The sequence below is a fragment of the Eschrichtius robustus genome, chromosome 4 (genome assembly GCF_028021215.1).
Source record: "Eschrichtius robustus isolate mEscRob2 chromosome 4, mEscRob2.pri, whole genome shotgun sequence".
Classification (NCBI taxonomy): domain Eukaryota; kingdom Metazoa; phylum Chordata; class Mammalia; order Artiodactyla; family Eschrichtiidae; genus Eschrichtius; species Eschrichtius robustus.
This window is the reverse complement of record NC_090827.1, coordinates 149,222,721-149,241,604: the sequence shown is the minus strand read 5'-3', so window position 1 is coordinate 149,241,604 and position 18,884 is coordinate 149,222,721. Positions and strand designations below refer to the sequence as shown.

At 58.0% G+C, this 18,884-nt stretch overlaps 1 protein-coding gene across 1 annotated transcript in view; it reads left to right on the top strand.

Moving 5' to 3' along the window:
* ABLIM2 (actin binding LIM protein family member 2) overlaps positions 1–18,884 on the top strand; it is a 101,849-nt gene that overhangs the window by 9,584 nt on the left and 73,381 nt on the right. Inside the window, exons 3-5 of the mRNA XM_068542349.1 lie at positions 4,099–4,225; positions 6,857–6,950; positions 18,232–18,319. Of these exons, the coding sequence (XP_068398450.1) occupies positions 4,099–4,225; positions 6,857–6,950; positions 18,232–18,319 (309 nt within the window). The remainder of the gene's footprint in view (positions 1–4,098; positions 4,226–6,856; positions 6,951–18,231; positions 18,320–18,884) is intronic.

The following is an 18,884-nucleotide window of genomic DNA, read 5'->3' as shown; positions in this document are numbered from 1 at the left end:
CTGTGTGCCGACGAGGGGCCGTCCTGTGGATGGGGCGGGTCCTCAGGCCTTCCGACGTGCATCCTCACCACGTGGGCTGTGGCCCTTGGAGCCTCTGTGTCTTCCGCCCACGTGGGGTTGCACTGTCCATGTGCTCAGGGGTGGGTGACGGGATCAGAGCCCCAGTCCCCCTTCTGGAAATGGGGTGAGCCTTTCTTGTGGCAAGGCTGAGGTTAAATGAGGGGACGACGTGGAAAGATGAGGAGGGGCCGGGCCCCATGGGGGGAGCAGGCACGCGGGCTGCCTTGTGGGGTGCATCTGCCTTGTGGGGTGCAGTGGCTGCCTTGTGGGGGTGCATCTGCCTTATAGGGTGCTGTAGCCCCCAGGAACCAATGTCCCTCCTGGCCGCCACTCCCCGCCCCCCAGCCACCGCGTTGCAGTCAGGGGGTCGAGTCGCCAGTTCAGTGCAGGGCCCAGTGGGTGGGATGCACTTGAACCTTTTTTATCTCTCCCAGCAGATGGCTTGCAGCTCCTCCTGCTTGGCCCGGGCTCCTTAGAGAAATCGCAAGCCAAGCCCGTGGCGTGTCAGGCATTTTAAAGTTAGAACCCAGTCGGTTCCTTGCCATCAAAGGTCAACCTCAGATTCGACCCAGACGCCCCTCCACTCCCAGTTAGATCTGAGGAGGACAGTGGGCAAGGGAGTCCGATCCTGCGCCCCACTCCCACCCCGAGTCCACAGCTGGGGCTCAGAGAGGCACCCGACACGTCCTGGGTCCCATGCGAGTTAGTGGCAGAGCCGGGCCTTTGAACCCATGACCACGTCTGCTAGAGGAGGGGGCACTTGAGGGGAAACAAGGAAACTTTTTGGAAGGTTCTAGAAGGGTCATGCTGGGGAAGGGGCCCAGGTCCATCCTGTTGCTGTGATGGCAGAGCCAGGCCCAGGGTGTGAGGGCGAGTGGATGGCAGGCTTTGGCCCTTCCAGGCCAAAGTGTGTCCCCCTTCTGCCCCCGGGCAGTGGGGACACACTCCCACAAGGACGTCTGCGCGTTGACAGCTGTTGTCAAGCGGATTCATCACAGAAGATTCACCTGTCATTTGCAAAGCCCTGCGAAGCTATGCTGAGCTCCAGATGTGTTTAGAAAATGATGATTGCCGTTTCCATGACAACAGTCCTCGCACCCGGCTCTGGCCTCCACGTTCACGGCTCACTATTAGTGAGACTCTACCCCGAGTTGATGGGGACGAGGAGGGGGTGTGGAGGTGCGGGCCACGTCCCACCTCGGCTGCAGGTGGCACGTTTGCCCGGAGCCTCGGACCCTGCCCTGGGGGGGGCACACTGCTGATACAGGAAGAGGCAGAGCGGGGGGCTTCCCGCAGGGAAGCAGCCCCTCATGAGGTATCCCCCTTGAGATAACAATGGTAATAGTTCGAGCGTTCGGCTCACGTGCGCTTATTCATTCCTCAAACGCTTCCTTCACACCACAGGCCTGTCTCTGTTAGCTCATGACAGCTGCGTGAGGCTGGTACTGTTGCTACCCCCATAAAATGCGTCCCTGTCTTAGTGGGCACAGAGACGTGAAGTGACTCAGTCACTGTCACACAGCTGGCGGGGGCAGCCTGGCTCCAGGGTCCGTGTTTCCAGCCACTGCCGTGCCCTGCCTCTCCCCAGGCCCGGCGTGGTCCGGGATGCTCCTTTGCTTTGCCCATCTACGAAGACCTGAACCGAGGCTCCGAGCAGGCTTTCTCGACTTCAGCGCTGTTGACATTTGGAGCCTGACGCTTCCTTGTGGTGGGGCCCAACCTGTGCCCTGGAGGGTGTTGAGCAGCATTCCCGGCCTCCGGGCCCCTGGGGCACGACCCCCACCTTCCCCGCCCAGTTGGGAGGACCAGAATTGTCTCCAGACACGGCCAAAAGCCCCCGGGAGCAAAATGGCCCTGGTCGAGAGACGCTGGCACAGAGCGTACCGTGTGTGCCCGCGGTCACCTGCTAGGTGAGGGCCCAGAGTCAAAGCTGTACGGATCCAGCGCTGGGAGGTGGTGTCGGCCCTGCTCTGCTGGGGACGGACTGAGGGGGCGGGTGGGGAGGGGTCTGGATGCCCCCTGAACTTGAGGAGGGAGCTTCCTCTTGGCTCCGATGCATTCAGGCGTTCGTTGACTGGGCTTTTCTCTGCCGCCAGCCTGGCTGGGCTCCAGGATCCTGAGATGGCTGGGAGGTCCCCTCTTCACTCCCAGCCCTGGAGCTTGGGGTTTGAGCCTGTTCTTCGGGTCTTTTCCAAAGTTGCCAGTGGATTTGACAGTGTTGTAAATTAAGAAATCTAGAGTTTGACCAACAGTTCTGTAGATATTAAATATTTTTTATTCTTAAAGATAACGTGACGCTGGGCTCTGCCCAGAAGGAGAACAAATCCCTGTCAGAGCAGAGTCTGGCGAGCCCGCCGTGCGTCGGGCGTGTCCCAGAAGCATCAGCACCTAGGCGTGCGGGCTCTGCTGTCTTCATATGAGATCTGTCGTTGAATGTGACTGCCCTGCCCCACCCCCCTGCTGGAAACAGGGCTCCACACGGAGAGGAAAGAGGCTTGTCCAGTGTGACCCCGAGGAGTAGGGCCAGGATTGGAGCCAGGCTGCTGGACCTTGGGCCTCATTCTTTCATCTTGGGTAGGTGGGTCCCTGCCTGGCTGAGCCCGGGAGCTGCTGAGTCCCTCAGGGCACCCCCTCCTCGCCTCTGCTCATCAGGGCCCTTTGGGGTCCCCAAGGCCCCACCCTTGTCATGTCCCTGACACACACAGATGTACACGGACATACTAGACACACACAGACACACACACAGACAAGACACATAGAGACACACACACGCAGCCACACACATACACACGCAGAGACGGATAGACCTACATCCAGATATACACACATGTATGCCACACACAGACACACACACACACAAATAGACTCACGCAGGGACACACATTCACACAGAGACACATACACTCATGCATACACATGACACATCACACACACAGGCACTAACACACGCATACATAGATACACTCATGCACACACACCCCTGCACACAGTCACATACAGATATACTTGTTTGCACACAGACGTGTAGTCACGCAAAGATACAAGTGCACATAATCAGACACAACACATGCACATAAGACACACGTATACGTACTCGATACAGACATGTTCACACACCCCAGGCAGGTCATGCTGCCTGTCTCTGCCCCTGACGTTGCCCGGCCTGCTCCACCCCCTGGTCCTTCAGCACACGTGGCACTGACTGTGGGAGCCCCCGGTGCGGCTGCCCGTGGCTGGAGGGGTCGGGAGGCAGCAGGGCCGTGTACTGAGCACCCGAGACCCCAGGGGGGGCTTGATCAGGGACGGGCGTGGCTGGAGGGGCAGGGGGGAGACCGGTCAGGGGCCCAGACCAGGCTGGGGGCCGTGGGAGGGAGAACACCCATCACCCAGACATGAAGGCGCTTCCTGGGGCCTGGCTCCGACCTGGGCTGAGACCGGGAGCAGGAGCGCGGGTGGTCAGCGTGTCCCATGTCCGGGATGTGGCACGGATGGCCACAGAAGGAGCTCAGAAGCCGGGGCCGGAGGGCTTCCTGGGAGGGGCACCCTGGCAGGCGAGCGCTCGGAGGACAGGCATTGGGGCTCCAACCTCTCTAAAGCGGCACCTTTCCTGGGGGGGCACAATTAGGTTCAAAGTCCACCTGCCAACAGAGCAGGACAGGCGAGGCCACCCAGAGCTCCTGCCATCATGGCACCCTGCTGCCCAGGCCATGCTTGGGGCAGTGCCCACGGCAGGGTGCCCATGTGCAAGTCCACATCTGCTTCCGCAAGCCCGGACGCGCATCTCTGGAAGGTGGGGCCTCTGTCTGGTTCATCCTGGTATCCCGGGCTCGCGGCCCAGGCTGCATGCAGTCGGCGCTCAATGCGCGCTCACACCGGCCGTCGTGTAACGCCCGCAGCTGGACGGTTCCCCCTGTCCCGTCCCCCGGCCCGCTCTCACTGCCCCTGTGGTGTCTGAAGTCCTGGCGGTGCAGGGCCGCCACCCCGCTGCTCTCGCCCACGCCCACGAGGATGACGGCTGTGCTCCGTTCTTTCTTCCAGGTTGCAAGGGCTGCGGGGTGGAGATCAAAAACGGCCAGTCCCTCGTGGCCCTGGACAAACACTGGCATCTGGGCTGCTTCAAGTGCAAGACTTGCGGGAAACAGCTGAACGCGGAGTATATCAGCAAGTGAGTGGGCGGGGCTCGCTGCCCTGTCACCTGGGGGCGGGGCAGGGCTCGTCCTGTGCCCACCCTCCTGCACGCTCGGCCTTTCTCCTGCCCTCCTGCCAGCTCCTCCCGTCCGTGCCAGGGGAAGAGCCCCGGCCGGGCCCCTCTCCCTACCAGCCTTGCTTCCTCAGTGTGGTTTGCAGACACTCCCATGCTGTTTCTGTTCACTGGGACAGAGACGTTAGCGCTCCCACCTTTGACCTTGTAAAACACCTCCCCGCACCGCCCCTGGTGTCACCCTCGCCCGTGGAATTCGCCCCCCTTGCTGGTGCCTGCATCCCCTGCAGAATGCAAAGTGGGCGTCAGCTGAGGCCGGCAGCAGAGCAAGGAAGAGAGGGCTGACCGGGCTCAGGTGTCACAGGTGTGACAGCACAGCCCCGTCTTCTGCCACGGGGCCATCGGGCAGCTCCCGCTGGCCGACACAGGGTCCCTGATGTGTGCACGTGAGAGTATACATGCATGCACACACGTGTGCACGCGAGAGTGGGTGTACACTGGGGGAATCCGAATCGGGCCGCTGCATGCGCCAGTGTCAATTTCCTGGTGGACCTTGTACTCTAATTCTGTAAGATGGGATCCTTGGGGAAACCTGGGGAAGGCCATCCTGGTTTCTCTGTCCCGTTTCTTACAACTGTGTTTGGATCCACAATTATCTCAAAATCAAACATTGCCGGTGAGAGTCCCCACACCAAGATGAGCCTCTGTCCAGGCTGGGGGGGTTTCTGGCCGCTTGGGCCAGGACCTGTTGCCTCTCATAGTAAAGGGAAGGGGTGAGTGACAGGCCAAGGCAGCCTCGGGGACAGAGCACTTAAAATAAAACAGAATGATGCCCAGCCCCCAGAGCGCTGCAGCCCCTCTCACCCACACAGCGTGTATGTTACTTAGCAGCCTCCGGAACAGCCCCGGAATTGATGATGAGGGCGCGGTGGTGTTGCCATGGAGACGTTAATCTTTGAACCTCCTGGATTTGCTGCATGTGCAGCCTTTTGTGGGGAGAGGTCAGGGCCCTGAGGTCAGGGCATTTGAAGGTGGACCCTAAGGGCCCAATATACACGTCCCCTCCCCTGCGGAAGGAAGGGCTGCTTCGTTTCTGAGGCTGCAGAGAAACACCGGGACCTCACCCCTCCTGCCGGCATCTGTGTGGCCCAGACAAGGTCCCGAGCTTTGAGGAAAAGAGGGCGCCACTAGCTGCAGTCTCCCAACAGCTTGAGAAATCTCACGTTCTGTTAGCAGCTGAGCAAAACTCAAAACCAAACTGGGGCTAACACGGCAACTTCAGCAGTGCGGGGCGGGGGGAAGGTGCACCAGAGTAACGCCCCCGACCCTGCACCTGCCGTGCCAGTCGCCTCCACATCCAAGTCCCATTGGGCTGGACCTGGGGCCAGGGGGACAGCCCCGGTTGGCGATGACAGTGACAATGGCCTCAGCCACCGAGTGCCAGGCGCCGGCCATACCTTGTCTTACTTAGACCTTGCTCTTACCAATCGCACTTTACAGCCAGGAAGCTGAGGCCCAGACAGGTTAAGTGACAGCTGGGACTGGGCATTTGAGTGCAAGGCTGTTCACTCACCGCTGCCCAGCAGGGAACGCTGGCACCACCTCCGACATCGTCACTGCCCCTCGTCCCGTGGTGCTGACCGCATGATGATAATTAAAGAGCTCCGACTGCAGGCCAGATGCTGTCCAGGCCTTGTGCCTGCGTTGTCTTCCGTCCACCACCTGCAAACCAGCTGTCTCTTTCCAGTTCAGTGAAGGGGGCTCAGCATTTGAGCAGCCCGCCCACGGCTGCCCAGATATTCAGGAGCAGCGCCCACGAGGGTGTCCCGCTCGTCCCAATTGCCCAAAGCCACAAGCCACGCGCGTGGCACGTAGTAAGCCCGCCATTGCTGTGCGCGGGGAGCGTGGACGCATCGCCGCCGTGTGGTCCTCCTGCTCCTTCCTGCGCAGCCTGATGCCCCTCGCCCCTCGGGTTTCGAGAGCAGGAAGCTCCCAGCCACGCCCAGGAGGGTGAGGGTCGGTCCCAAGGCACACCTGCCACTTGGCATCTTGTCACCCTCAGACCTGGTCTCCAACGTGGGCGGCTTGGTCACACCCCCTTGTCGGCTCACGTTTTTCTCCAGCACCCCAGACCCCTTTCAGAAGGAGCAGGAAGCCACCCGATGGGTAAATAGACTATTTCCCACCCCGGATGTTAAACATCGGGCAGAATGAACTGGAAGGAAGAGCCACGTCTGCGGAAACGTCTTTTATTTCCCAGACGCAGCTTTGATTCCTTGGGCTCAGGCTTTGGAGCCCTCCACCAGCCCTCGCTCGCCCCCTGGGAAGGCGGCCCCACCTCTTGCACCTCAGTTTGTCCACCTGTGAAATGGGACGATCTTTGTGGTATTTCTCATGGGGCTGCCCTGATGACCGAGGGGCCGTGCTTTTGCCCGTAAGTGCCCCATACATGCTGTCTAAGGGCTGTGCTGTTATCCAGAGTAGGAGGAAGTGGGCGTTTGCCCCTTGGACGTGGCCGCTCTCGTTGGCGAGGACTGTCGGGGCCTGGGGGTCCTGGGGGTGCCCCCGCCGTCCTGACTGCCGGCTCTGTTGCAGGGACGGGCTGCCCTACTGTGAGGCCGACTATCACACCAAGTTCGGGATCCGCTGCGATGGCTGTGAGAAGTACATCACGGGGCACGTGCTGGAGGTAAGGAGGCCTGCCTGGAGGCCGTGAGCGCAACACTCGCCTGCTCGAAGTCCTGCTCCGGGCGCTGGGGCCTGCCCGCCCCCTAGGAGTTAACAGAGAGGATAAGAAGGTGCCTCTCGTGGCGTCTGCGGCGTATGTTTGTGCAGGAACCCGCGCCCCTGAGCCTTTGCCTCCCAGCTCTGCCAGAGGACACCTTCCAGGGTCGGCCCAGTGAGCGCCACCTCCTCCAGGAATATTTCCCTGCAACACTCTCTCACCTGTGCCCTTTACACGTTGACAGAGAGGTGGGAAGAACTTGCGATCCTGGTTCAGCCCTTTGGCATCTAGATGGGAAATCTGAGGCTTGGCGGGTTGAAAAGGGAGCCTGGGAGGCAGGGCTGGGTCCACAGAGGCGGCCAGGTCACCCAGCGATTTCAGGTTGGGGCGTTTCTGGGGTGCTGACAGGTGCGTTTCTTGGTCTGGGTGGTAGTTACATGGGTGTGTCCCTTTGTGAAAATAACACGTGTTACGCACTTTACTACATTTGTGCAGTAAGATCAGTCCCATGGGGTGAACAGGACCAAACCCACCCCCCTGATGCTCTGGCCCAGCCTGCCCCTCCACCCCACTCTGCAGCCCCTCCCGGGCTCTGCGCAGGGGCAGGTGGATGGGCCATCCCTCGGCGAGCATATGGTCTGTTGGGGAGGGCAAAGGTAACCAGAGGACCTGGGGGATGGGGAGGGGGCAGAGCACTGGGAGGGGAGGGGCCCTGACCCAGCCTAGGGGCCTGGGAGCCTTTTCCGAGGAGGTCACAGAAGCAGCCTCTGGGGGTGGGAAGAGAGGTTGGGGTCTGAGGCTGCAGGACCCAGGCCACCCTCCCAGACAAGGGCTTCTGAACCCTGGAAACCCTGGGTCAGATTTGCATACTAGAGAGCTCCCTCAGGCTGCCACTGAGGCTGGACTTGAGGCCAGAGGCCGGGAGGCCAGCCAGGAAGGGCTGGGCATTCCCGCATCCCCAAGGACTCCTGCCCTGCCCACCCCACAGCTAGAGCCCAGCCATAGCAGGGCTCAGAATGCCTTGGTGAATTGCACATTGAGCCCTGAGCTGCTTTTCTTGAAATTACACTTGACATCAGAGCTGCAGGGAGAGAGTTGCCCCGGGGCCTCAGCTCCAGGTAGTGGGGAGGGTAAGGGGGTGGCCACACCCACCCAGAGGGCAGTGAGGCCCTCCCCACCATCTCCCCATTTCCCAGATGCCACAGCGGGAATGGTCCCAGGCTCTGTGCAGGGCTGTGCCCTTCTCTGTCCAGAGGCCCCTGCGGGGCGGCTGTGATTACACCCTCACTGACTGTGGAGAGTTTGCAAAGCACAAACAAGGGGGGAAGTCACTGACATGCGATCATATTTAGCTGAACTTTTTGGCTGGATTCCTTCCAGTTTTTTCTCCCTCCACGTGTCAGAGTTGGCATCAAACCATTTATACATTATATCCTGATTTTTTTCAACTCCCATGTTCTATTTAATAGAGTCCTATGTTTTTGCTTTGTGTTTTATGGGTCTTTTTGTAAACAGCTTTATTGGAATATAGTTCACATACCATGCAATTCACCCGTGTAAAGTGTGCGATTCGGTGGTTTTTAGTATCTTCACAGAGCTGTTCACCCATCCCCACAGTCCATTTTAGGATGTTCTCATCACCTCAAGAAGAAGCCTGTACCCCTTAGCTATTCCTCCCCTACACCCTGAACCCGTGGCAGCCACCAATCTACTTTGGACTCTGTAGAGTTCCCTGTTCTGGACACGTCATATAAATGGAATCATCCACTATGTGGTCCTCTGTGATTGACATCTGTCTCACAAGATAACATTTCCAGGTGCGTCGTACGTAAGAGTGTTTCAGTGTTGCATCGTATTTCATTGTAGGAGTAGACCAGAATGTTTTAGGCTGATCATTCATTGTTGGACATTCCACTTTTTCACTACGATAAATAACACTGAGATGAACATCTTTTTTTTTTATTGCATTTCTAGTTTTCCTTAAGATTAATTCACAGAAGTGTAGAAACTGAGCCAACAACCATGAACTTTGTAAGGGTTCTTGACACTTATAAATTGCTTTCCAGAAAGTTTATTCTGATTTACATGCTTATCAACAGAACACGATCTTTCCCATCTCCCACCCTGGGTGTAACCTTTATGAAATCCTATGTCAAGTTGATAGGGGAGAACGTGGGGCCTCGCTGTTGTTTTCTTCCCTCCCACCCCTAGTGGTGCCGGCTCTTCTTTGTCATTTTTAGCCAATCAGAGTTCTTGCATTTCAGTTATCCTCCGTCAGCATTGCCTGTTTATACACTGGGGGCTTCATGTTTTTCTGACGGAGTTGGGCGGGTGGTCACATAATGAGACTGTTGACATCTCGTCTGCTGAACATCTTGTATGTTTTTCTTGGGTGGTGATCACGCCTCATGTTTGTACCCCCATCCTCCGAACGTGCACGGAGGATGCGTCCTCCCCCCGTACCCCACGGTGACGTCTCACCTGGCCCTCCCGTCTCTCCGGGGCTCTCTCCTCACCCAGACCCTGCTGCAGACCCTGCTCTGGGGGAGTCTGGGCACCCGCCACCTCCGGCAGCAGCACTGAGGCTTCTGGAGGATTCCCCCAGCCAGGGCCCCACCTGCCACAGTGCCTGGCGGTTCAAGCCTGTTTCTCTCTGTTCCCCCAAAAGACTATTCCAGACGTTCCTCGCTCTCCTGGGCTGCTCCGCTCCCACCCCAGCCAGCCAGCCACAATGACCTTGTCTAAGATTTAACAGAGAGAGGGTCAGACGTCACTCAGGGCTGTCTGCAAAGCTTCTACCCAACCCCCCTCCTGCCCTTCCTGACGGAGGCTCTGCCTCTCCTCCCAGCCACAGCCGCCAACCCTGTGCTCGGGTCCGAACCCCGCCCGCCTCCTCTGGAGCCTTACCCTGCCATCTCCTTTCCTCCCTGGGGGCCACAAGGCACCCTCCTGGTGGCTGGTTGAAACAGCTCAAGTCGCCCCCATTTGAAAAGACTAGAAACCTGTCACCCTCACCTGTCCAGGTCCACCAGCCGCTGCACCGTCTCTTCGAGCAGCTCCCCAGAGCGCCGGCCCCCCAGCCCCGCCGTGCCGGCCCCCTCCCGCCCTCCTTGGTGCCCTCACTCTGTGGGCTCGTGTCTGTGTGTCTGGGAGAGCGTGTGCCGGGCTATCGGCCACACGCAGGGCCGAGCCCACTCGAACCCAGGAGGCCCAGCCGGGCTCCCGGTGCCTGTTCTTCGCCCGACCGCCTGGCCTCTCCCTGCGTAGATGTTGGTTTGTGCTCTGTTTCATGCCACGCTGTGATACCTGATGGCCTAAGCGGGGAGCCTCTTAGGCTCTGTGGGCCGAGCAGTTGCCGCTACAGGTGTGCGACTGGAGCCTGGCCCGCTTCCGGCACCCTTTGGGGTGGGCGGGACACACCAGACCCAGCCCCGGCGGCCCGCCCTGCCTCTCCGGGTTCTGATCCTGAGCCAGCACTGTGCCTGCCGAGGCCGGTCCATAGACATCAGCAGAACCTCCTTGGGGATCCGGCGGGTCGTGTCTGCGGAGCGTCCCCCAGCTCAGCGCCGGCCATGAGGTAGCTGATGGGGGGTGGAGGCTGCACTACCGTCGCTGGGCCGTCAGCGGGCCTCCCCCTGGTGGACCGGGCAGGGAGGGCAGGGGTGACCCCATCTGCATTTTTAGCGTCCCTGGTCCTTAATGGGCCAAGTACAGACTCGGGGCGTGTGGGGCCTGTGGATGGGGCCCCTCTGGCGCACTCGGGTTTATCCTCAGGAAGGGGACCGCCTGACTTGTGAGGAGCAGGAGAGAAACAGGCCTGGGGTGGAGGATAGAGAGACTCCCGGGGAAGATGAACGCTTCTGCCTTCGCCCCTGCGGGCGGGCGGGCGGGCTCCGCGGTGTGTGGCAGTTGAGTCAGCGGGCACCCTCCCTAGCGAGGCGGCGGCAGCTGCGGGCGGGCGGGCGGGGACGAGCCGGCTCCACAGAAGGGAGCAGCCGCCGTGCTGGCACCACCTGGGCTCGGCCCGGCGCGTGCTGGCACCCAGCTGGGCGTGCAGTGGGCTCCTGAGGGGCGGCAGGTGGCAGGGGGCAGGACCTGGAAAAGAAAGAGAAGGATCCCGACCGCTGGCTGGAGGGTGAGGGCATCTCTGTGCCCCCGTCCTCACGGTCACACTGTCTGTTCCTGCCAGCCCGTCCCGGGAGCGGGGCTGGACAGGGGCCGAGGGGCCGACTGCTCGGACCGGGCTCTGGTGCCGGGACCCCGTGCAGGTAGGAAGCTCCCTGGGCTGATGGGGAGGCCACACTGGCTGCAGGTGGGTGGGATTGCAGGGAGCGGGGCAGATCAGCCAGGTGCAAGACCCCCAAGGCACCTGCCACCCCACCCCGATTTGCCTCCTAAGGTGCTTTCCTCTCTGGAGCCTGAGTAGGAGAGCAGCCTGGGCCCCTTCCCCGCCCCTTGCAGGAGCCCTCGATCTGTGCCGCGTCTGCGTGCGCCGGGCCCGGTGCCATCTTATGCTGGGCGCCCGGCCGTGAAACGTGCATTTGGTGGTAGTGCAGTTCCCCCCACTCCCTCTGTCACTGTAAATGTTTAGCATCCTCTACTGCATGTTTTCCTGCATCCTGCGTGTCTGGGGTGTCTGTCCTGAGGAACCTATTCCGTGCCGGGTCTGGGTGTGGGAGCGTCCTGGGTCCGGCGGGGACCTGGGAGGGGCTGACACAAGCCCCCTCCCCATCGCGGGGTTGGCTGGCTGGGAGGGTGGGGGGGCCAGGGCGAGGAGCAGAGGTAGGGGGCTGGGAGCAGCCCTGCTGCTGTGCTGGCTCCTGGGGATGGAGTCGCTCCACAGAGAGAGCTGCAAGGTGGCTGTGAATTGCCAGGGGACAGTGGTCTAAGCAGATCAACCAGACCAGAGCTGGATGACTGGAGGGGGAGTTGAGTGAGAGGGAGTCCCTGGCCGAGTCCCTGCCATCACCTTGCTCTCTACTGGTTCTCACAGTATTAGCAGGAACAGGTGGGTGGGGGCGGGGAATGGGGTGCGTCTTGCTCAGCCCCATCCTCCTTAACCCTGGCGGGCCGCTGTCTGAGCCCCACCTGCCTCCTGCAGCCTGGCTGTCTCCATGGTAACGAGAAGCCCAGGGTCCCCCTGGGACCACTAATTAATCCCTTCCTCCCTTTACTCCTTCCTCTGTGCTTCCATCCCTCCCTCCCTCCTTCTTCCCTTCCTTCCGCTCCTGCATCCAGCACCCACCTTTCTGAAGGCTCACTGTGTTCCACCCTGGCCTGGGGGCTGAGTTCCCGGTGAGGACAGCGGCAGGGGTCCCCCTGCCTGACCTGGAGGAGCCCTGGAGGGAGGGGAGTGGCCAGCTGAAAGTTTCCCCATTTCAAATGGACCCTCTCCTGCAACTCCAGATGCTGGTGTGTTTATTTCTTCCTCTTTTCTCCTTGGCACTTCCTTTTCACCCTCCTAAGCCAGCAGGACTTTTATCACTGGGAGAAAACAAACCCTGAGTTCCGAACAAATAAAGGCATTTCCAAAGGACAGAGGTGAAGTCAACTTCCCAAGACCCCAGCTTCTCTCTCTCTTTTTAAAACTTAATGAATGTGTTTATTTTAAAAACACTCTCAGAGGGAATGCCTGTTTATCATAAAAGAAAAATCATCCATAATGAATGTCATCACCCAGAAAAACTACCATTAGCATTTAGATTTCATCCTTTTAGATTGTGTGCACACACACAGACACACGGACACACACATACACAAAGACACACAGAGACACAGAGATACACATAGACATACACACAGACACAGAGATACTCACAGACTTATACACAGACACACACAGAGACACAGAGATACACACAGACACACACACATACAGACACACAGATACACAGATACACACACATAGAGACACACACAGGGACACAAAAATACACACGCATACATACACAGACTGACATACACAAAGACACACACAGACACAGAGATACACATAGACATACACACAGACACAGAGATACTCACAGACTTACACACATGGACACATACACAGACACACAGACAGATACACACGGACACACACAGACACACAGCTACACAGATACACACACATAGAGACACACACAGGGACACAAAAATACACACGCATACATACACAGACTCACACACACACACATACACACACACAGATACACACACACAGGGACACAAAAATACACACGCACATACACAGACTCACACACACACACGTAGAGACACACACAGAGACACACGCCGACTTGCCTTCAGCCTGACGCCACGTCCCTGCTCAGCGCCCAGCAAGGATCAGTGTCTCCAGCCCTTGTCCTTAACCATCGGTCCATCAGCGCATTCCCAGGCATCTGGGTCGAGGAAGCCCGGCAAGGGTGCCAGGCCGACGTCCTTACTGCAGGACTTCTCAGAGCCTTGATAGCTGATGTGCCTGGAGGTGGGGTATGTTACCTCTCTGCTCCCACACTCACTGGTCAGAACCCCACTGTCCTCTAGGACCCCTTTATGCATGCCTGGCGGGTACTGTTCTCTCGTTCAGAACATCTTTATGGGACAGCCCCTCTGCGTGCAGCTCTGCTCTAGGACCTGGGACAGCAGAGAACGAGAGGACAAGGCTTAGTCCTGGAGCGGTCACCCCAGTCCTGGAGCTGGGGGAGAGAGAGGAACAGAGCCCAGACAGAGTCAGGGAGCCACGCCAGCCTCCATGTGGTCCCCCGAGACCCTGAGTCCGGAACGAGACCCCGAGCCCAGAGCGAGCCTGTCCCAAGGCCTGTGGCGTCAGCAACGGGGAGGGGGCAGGGCTGAGTTAGGGGTTCTGGGGAGGGTCTTTGCTGACATGGCACAGAGCTGGGAGGGTCTGGGGCTGCAGACCCCTCTGTGAGGCCTGCCAGATACTCCCCCCTCCCCCGACTGCATCCTTCCTGCTAAAGATTTTGATTAGCTTCTCGGTAAATTTCATTTGATCGGTGTGCTCTGGAGATTAGGCCTTTTAAGATCTGGATCCAGTTCCGGTCATTCACAAAGGAGACTAAAGCTTCAAATTGGGGCATGTGCCAGGAGCAGCCACTGGGAGCTGGCTGGTCTGGGCTGGGGGATGTGTGCCCTGCAGCGGGGACCCAGGGGAGGGCTCAAAAGCAGGCGGAGGCACAGCCGACTCTCCAGGGAATGGAAGAGGCCATGAATGGCTTTAGGGAGGAAAAGGGGGTGCCTGCTTCCGATGGGGTAGGGGAGGTCCATCCCTCCGTGCTTCCCACAGCTGGGGGAGGGGGGAGGGGTTGGCTGCTCCTTTCTGCAGGGAAGGGAGGGAGTTTCTGGAGCCCAGAGACACTGCCACATCTCCACGGTGCCAGCCCGGTCCCTAATGCCCACGGTAGGGCCGTGCTCAGTACCCTCCACTCTGCCTGGGTACCGCTGAGGAACAGAGCTCGCTCTGTGCCCTCGGAGGCTGCGTTCCTAATGAGCCTGGTTCTGTCTGATGAAAGATGACAGCCCCTTGTCAGAAGGCACAAGACATCGTTTTCAAACCACGCACTGCAATATCTCATGGGCTTTTGATACACTTTTAAAATCTGCGCCATCTTGAGTCCCACCTGGGTAAGGGGCTGCGCTGCCTGCCGGGCTGGGGGCTGGGCTGATGGCACAGATGACTGAGGCCCTTCTAGGACAGTTGTGGGGAGGAAAGGGCTCTGACGGAGCAGGGGCTGCTGCTGGGTTCCGATCACGTGGAACGCCCCGGCCACCGTGGCCACTGCGAGACAGCGGCAGCAGCAATGGGGATTGATGCAAGGGGTGAGGACACTTTTATTTTTGACTTCATGAGCCTGTCTTAGTCGGCTTGGGCTGCTCTGCTATGAGCTGCGAGGCTGAAACAACAGACGGTTATTTCTCATGGCTCTAGAGGCTGGAAGTCCAAAATCAATGTGCCAGTCCGCTGGGTTCCTGGCTTGGAGAGGGTCACCTTCTCCCTGTGTCCTCCCATGGCAGAGAGCTCTGCTGTCTCATCTTGTAAGGACACTAGTGTCCTTATAAGACATCATGGGGGCCCCATGTGGCTTTTCATGGCTTAATAACCTTCCATTGTGTTTATCACACTCACATTTGGACATTTGGGCTGGTTCCACCTTCTGGCTGTTGGGAATAATGCTGCTGTGAAGATCTATGTACGCGTTTTTGTGTGGACCCATGTTTTTATTTTTTTTGTTCTCTTCCTTTTTCTTAAATACCTAGGAGTGGAATTGCTGGGTTGTATGGTAGTTCCGTGTTTAACTTTTGGAGGCACTGACAAAGTGTTTTCCACAGTGGCAACACCATTTTACATCCCCACCACCGACGTGCAAGGGTTCCAATTTCTCCATATCCTCACCAGCACTTGTTACTTTCCATTTCGTTTTGTTTTAATTATAGTCGCCCTCGTGGGTGTGAGGCGGTATCTCATTGTCGTTTGGATTTGCCTTTCCTTAATGACAGTGATGTTGAGTATCTTTGATTTGCTTCTTGGCCGTTCCTGTATCTTCTTTGGGAAAAAATGTCAGTTCAAGCCATTTGCCTGTTTTTTAACTGGACTGTTTGTCTTTTTGTTGTTGAGCTGTAAGTTGTTTTGTTGTCTTTTTGTTGTTGAGCTCTTTATATATTCTGATCCTAAACCCTTATCAGATCTATGATTTGCAAATATTCTCTCCCATTCTATAGTTTGTCTTTTCACTTTCTTGATAACGTCCTTTGATGCACAAAAGTTGTTAATTTTTAGGAAGTCCAACTTATCTATTGTGTTGTTGCCGCTCACGCTTTCTGTGTCGTATCCGAAAATCCACTGCCGAATCCGGGGTCAGCAAAATATACCCCTGTGTTTTTATACTTTTGTGGGAAAACTCTTTTACTGGCATGTAACACACAGAGGAGTCCATGAATCTCACGCACTGGACACACCCAAGCCACCAGCACCCAGACCAAGAAAACACATGCCCAGCCCCCTGGGGCCCCCAAAGCAGCCACCACACCCTGACTCTGACCATATAGATTCATTTGCCTCGTTTTGAACTTCGTAAAAATGGAATCCGCTCTGCGGTGTCTGGTTTCCTTCCTCAGCCTTGCTTCTGTTCTAGGCCTCCAAGTTGATTGCTCAGGGCGTGGGGTTTGGGGGTGCGTGGGCATGGGGTGCACACCACAGAGTCAGGGACCCCCCCCCCGGCTGGGGACAGAGGCCACAAAGGCCAGACTCCTGGGCGCCAAGCCTGGCTCCACCCCCTCCTGCTGTGTGACCTTGCTCAGCTTCCTCCACCTCTCTGTGCCCTGATGGAAAGAAAGATAGTCATGAACCTCACAGGCTGTCACGGGATGAAGACCAGTTAGTGTGTGAAAGGGCTTCTTGCCTCTCCCTGTAGAAATAAGCGGTATCCCCGTTGCTGCTATTTTTGGAGACCGGGGGCGTTTGGCAGCTGCTGGGTTGGGGGGTGCTTTCCAGAGGGAAGAGTGTGGACGCTGGGCAAGCCCCTGGCGGTGGCCGCAGGGCTGTTTCTCTGCTCAGCCTTAATTCTCATTGGTCGGGCTGGGGTTTCAAGCCTGTCCCCTTACAGACTGTCCCCACAGCTTTCTCTCTCCACCTGACTCATGTGTAGACATGCCGTGTAGATGTGCTGTGTACACACCAGCGTGTGCTTTCTCCCCCAAGTGGCTGTCGCAGAACTCCTGCTGTTTGATGTCATGAGGGTGGGTTGTCCCCCCAACCCAGAGTGAAGGGGGTGCCTGCCTGAGGAAGGCGTGAGGACAGGTCAGAGGTCACAATGTTTAAAGTGCGTGAGTCGTCAGTTGACAACTGAGACCTGATAACAGGTGGTTTCTATTAAAGCTACAGCGCTGTTCCAGTCCCCTGTTTGTACCTCAAGGACGGAGCTGCTCTGACCGCTCAGCATTTTAAGGCTGAAATGGCAGCTTCACCCTCACTATGCCTGGGCCCAGTGCCGCAGTGTGACCTGCTCCCCAGATAGATCCCTGAGACTAGGGGTTCCTGCAATGGCCCCGTGCCAGGCCCTGCCCTCGGAGGCTCACTGTCTAGTGGGGAAGAATCACCCGAAATAATTGTCAAACCCTGTGAAAATGGGGCTGTGGGAGCCCAGAGCAGGGAAGCAATCAGGGGAGACTTCCAAGAGGAGGTGGCATTGGAGATGAGATCGGGAACATTCCAGGTGGTCCCGGGTGGGAGAGTGGGGAGGGCAGTCCAGGTGGAAGGGGCTGCAGGTGCAAAGGCCCGGAGGCCGCAGAGCCGGCAGGACTGAGCACTCAGCATTCTCACGCTTCCCCGAAGCATCCCTTTGCCTGAAGACATGGGTGGGCCACGCAGACTGGCACCTCCGGCCCCACGCAGGAAGGGAGTCTGTTCTGGATTCTTCCTCCCTGATACTTAGGGGTCCTCTTGGGCCTGGTTTGCACTGAAGGCACCGGTGGGGAAGGGGAAGGAAAGTGAGGTGCTTGTAATGAATTTGCACCCTGTTACTTACTGATTCAGCAGAGTATTACTAATTCAGTTTCAGAGAGTGGTGATTAACCTTCACATCTCAGGAAAGAGTGAGGGGGGGTTACATCCACATTTAGCAGCAGGCTGCAGCTACCCCCAACCCAGGTGAAGGAATAGTCACTGTACAGTCATGCTGAAGACAGTATTTTGGGGTGACTTTTTTGGTACCATGTAGAAATAAGCCAAACTTGCCAACGTCCTTTGTTTTGGTTATTTCGGTATTAATATTTTAATCGAATTGAATGGATTTCAAGAATGATAAAAACAGCAAAACGCTCATTGAGAAAACTGAGCGATACAGAGAGACAAAAAGAAAATGATCTATCACTTTCACCCCACCTGTCCTGTCCCTCTATCTGGGGAAATAACGTTAGGTCCTCCCTCCCCGCCCCACCAAGATACAGAGATGCACGGGACCTGGCCCCCCTCTGCCTCGTGGGTGGGGCAGACCCATCCACCGCTGAGCCGGGAGGAGTGGGCGACACAGGCGCTCTCCTGGAGGCTGGTCTCTGCTCCCAGGCGTGGCCCCAGCGGGCAGGGGCCACATTCACACACCCTGGACGGCCTGGGGCACCACCGGTCCCGTCCCATCCCCCTGGGTGTGGGCTCTCCACCACACAGCCCGCCTTCCTGCCTCACCTGAGCACCTGCGTGGGGACACGCTGTGCCCTGAGCAGAAACGCCCATGCTCTGTGCTTTTTCCAGGCCGGGGAGAAGCACTACCACCCTCTGTGTGCGCTATGTGTCGGGTGCGGCCGGATGTTCGCGGAAGGCGAGGAGATGTATCTGCAAGGTAAGAAGAAGACCGTGCTGCTCGGGACCCGAGGGCACCAAACAGGCGGCTCCCGGGCCCACGCCCTGTGCTGGGTGTGCCCTGGCGGGTCAGCGAGCTTTCCCGCTAGTTAGGGAACCCCGCAGCACAGCAGGGATGGGGGTCCAGGGCCCAGCGGGCTCTCCCCGCGGAGCACCCGCTGGCGGCGGCAGAGTGACGGCCTGCCTGGTTCTGCATCGTCCATCCACGTGATGTCCGTGAACCTGAGATGGACGAGATAAGAAAAAGGCCAAGTTCAAGAGTAGGATCCAGGAGTGTTGGAAATTGGGGTCCCAGTAGCCAAACGTAAATGGATGTGGTCTGTGTGTCTGTGGTCGCTTCAAGCCTGTCCCGAAAGCCCCTCAGCCCGGGGTCCATGTCTCAGGGCTTCCCCCGCACTACCCTCCCTTGATTGATGAATGAGTGTGGAGACCACAGGCCGCTCCTGAGGCTTTTTTCCTGGTCAAGGGAGTCGCCAAAGTGTCGGTAAAGAGAGTTCTGGAGAAAAACATAGCCAACCTTCTAACCCATTTCATGGGAAATCCCC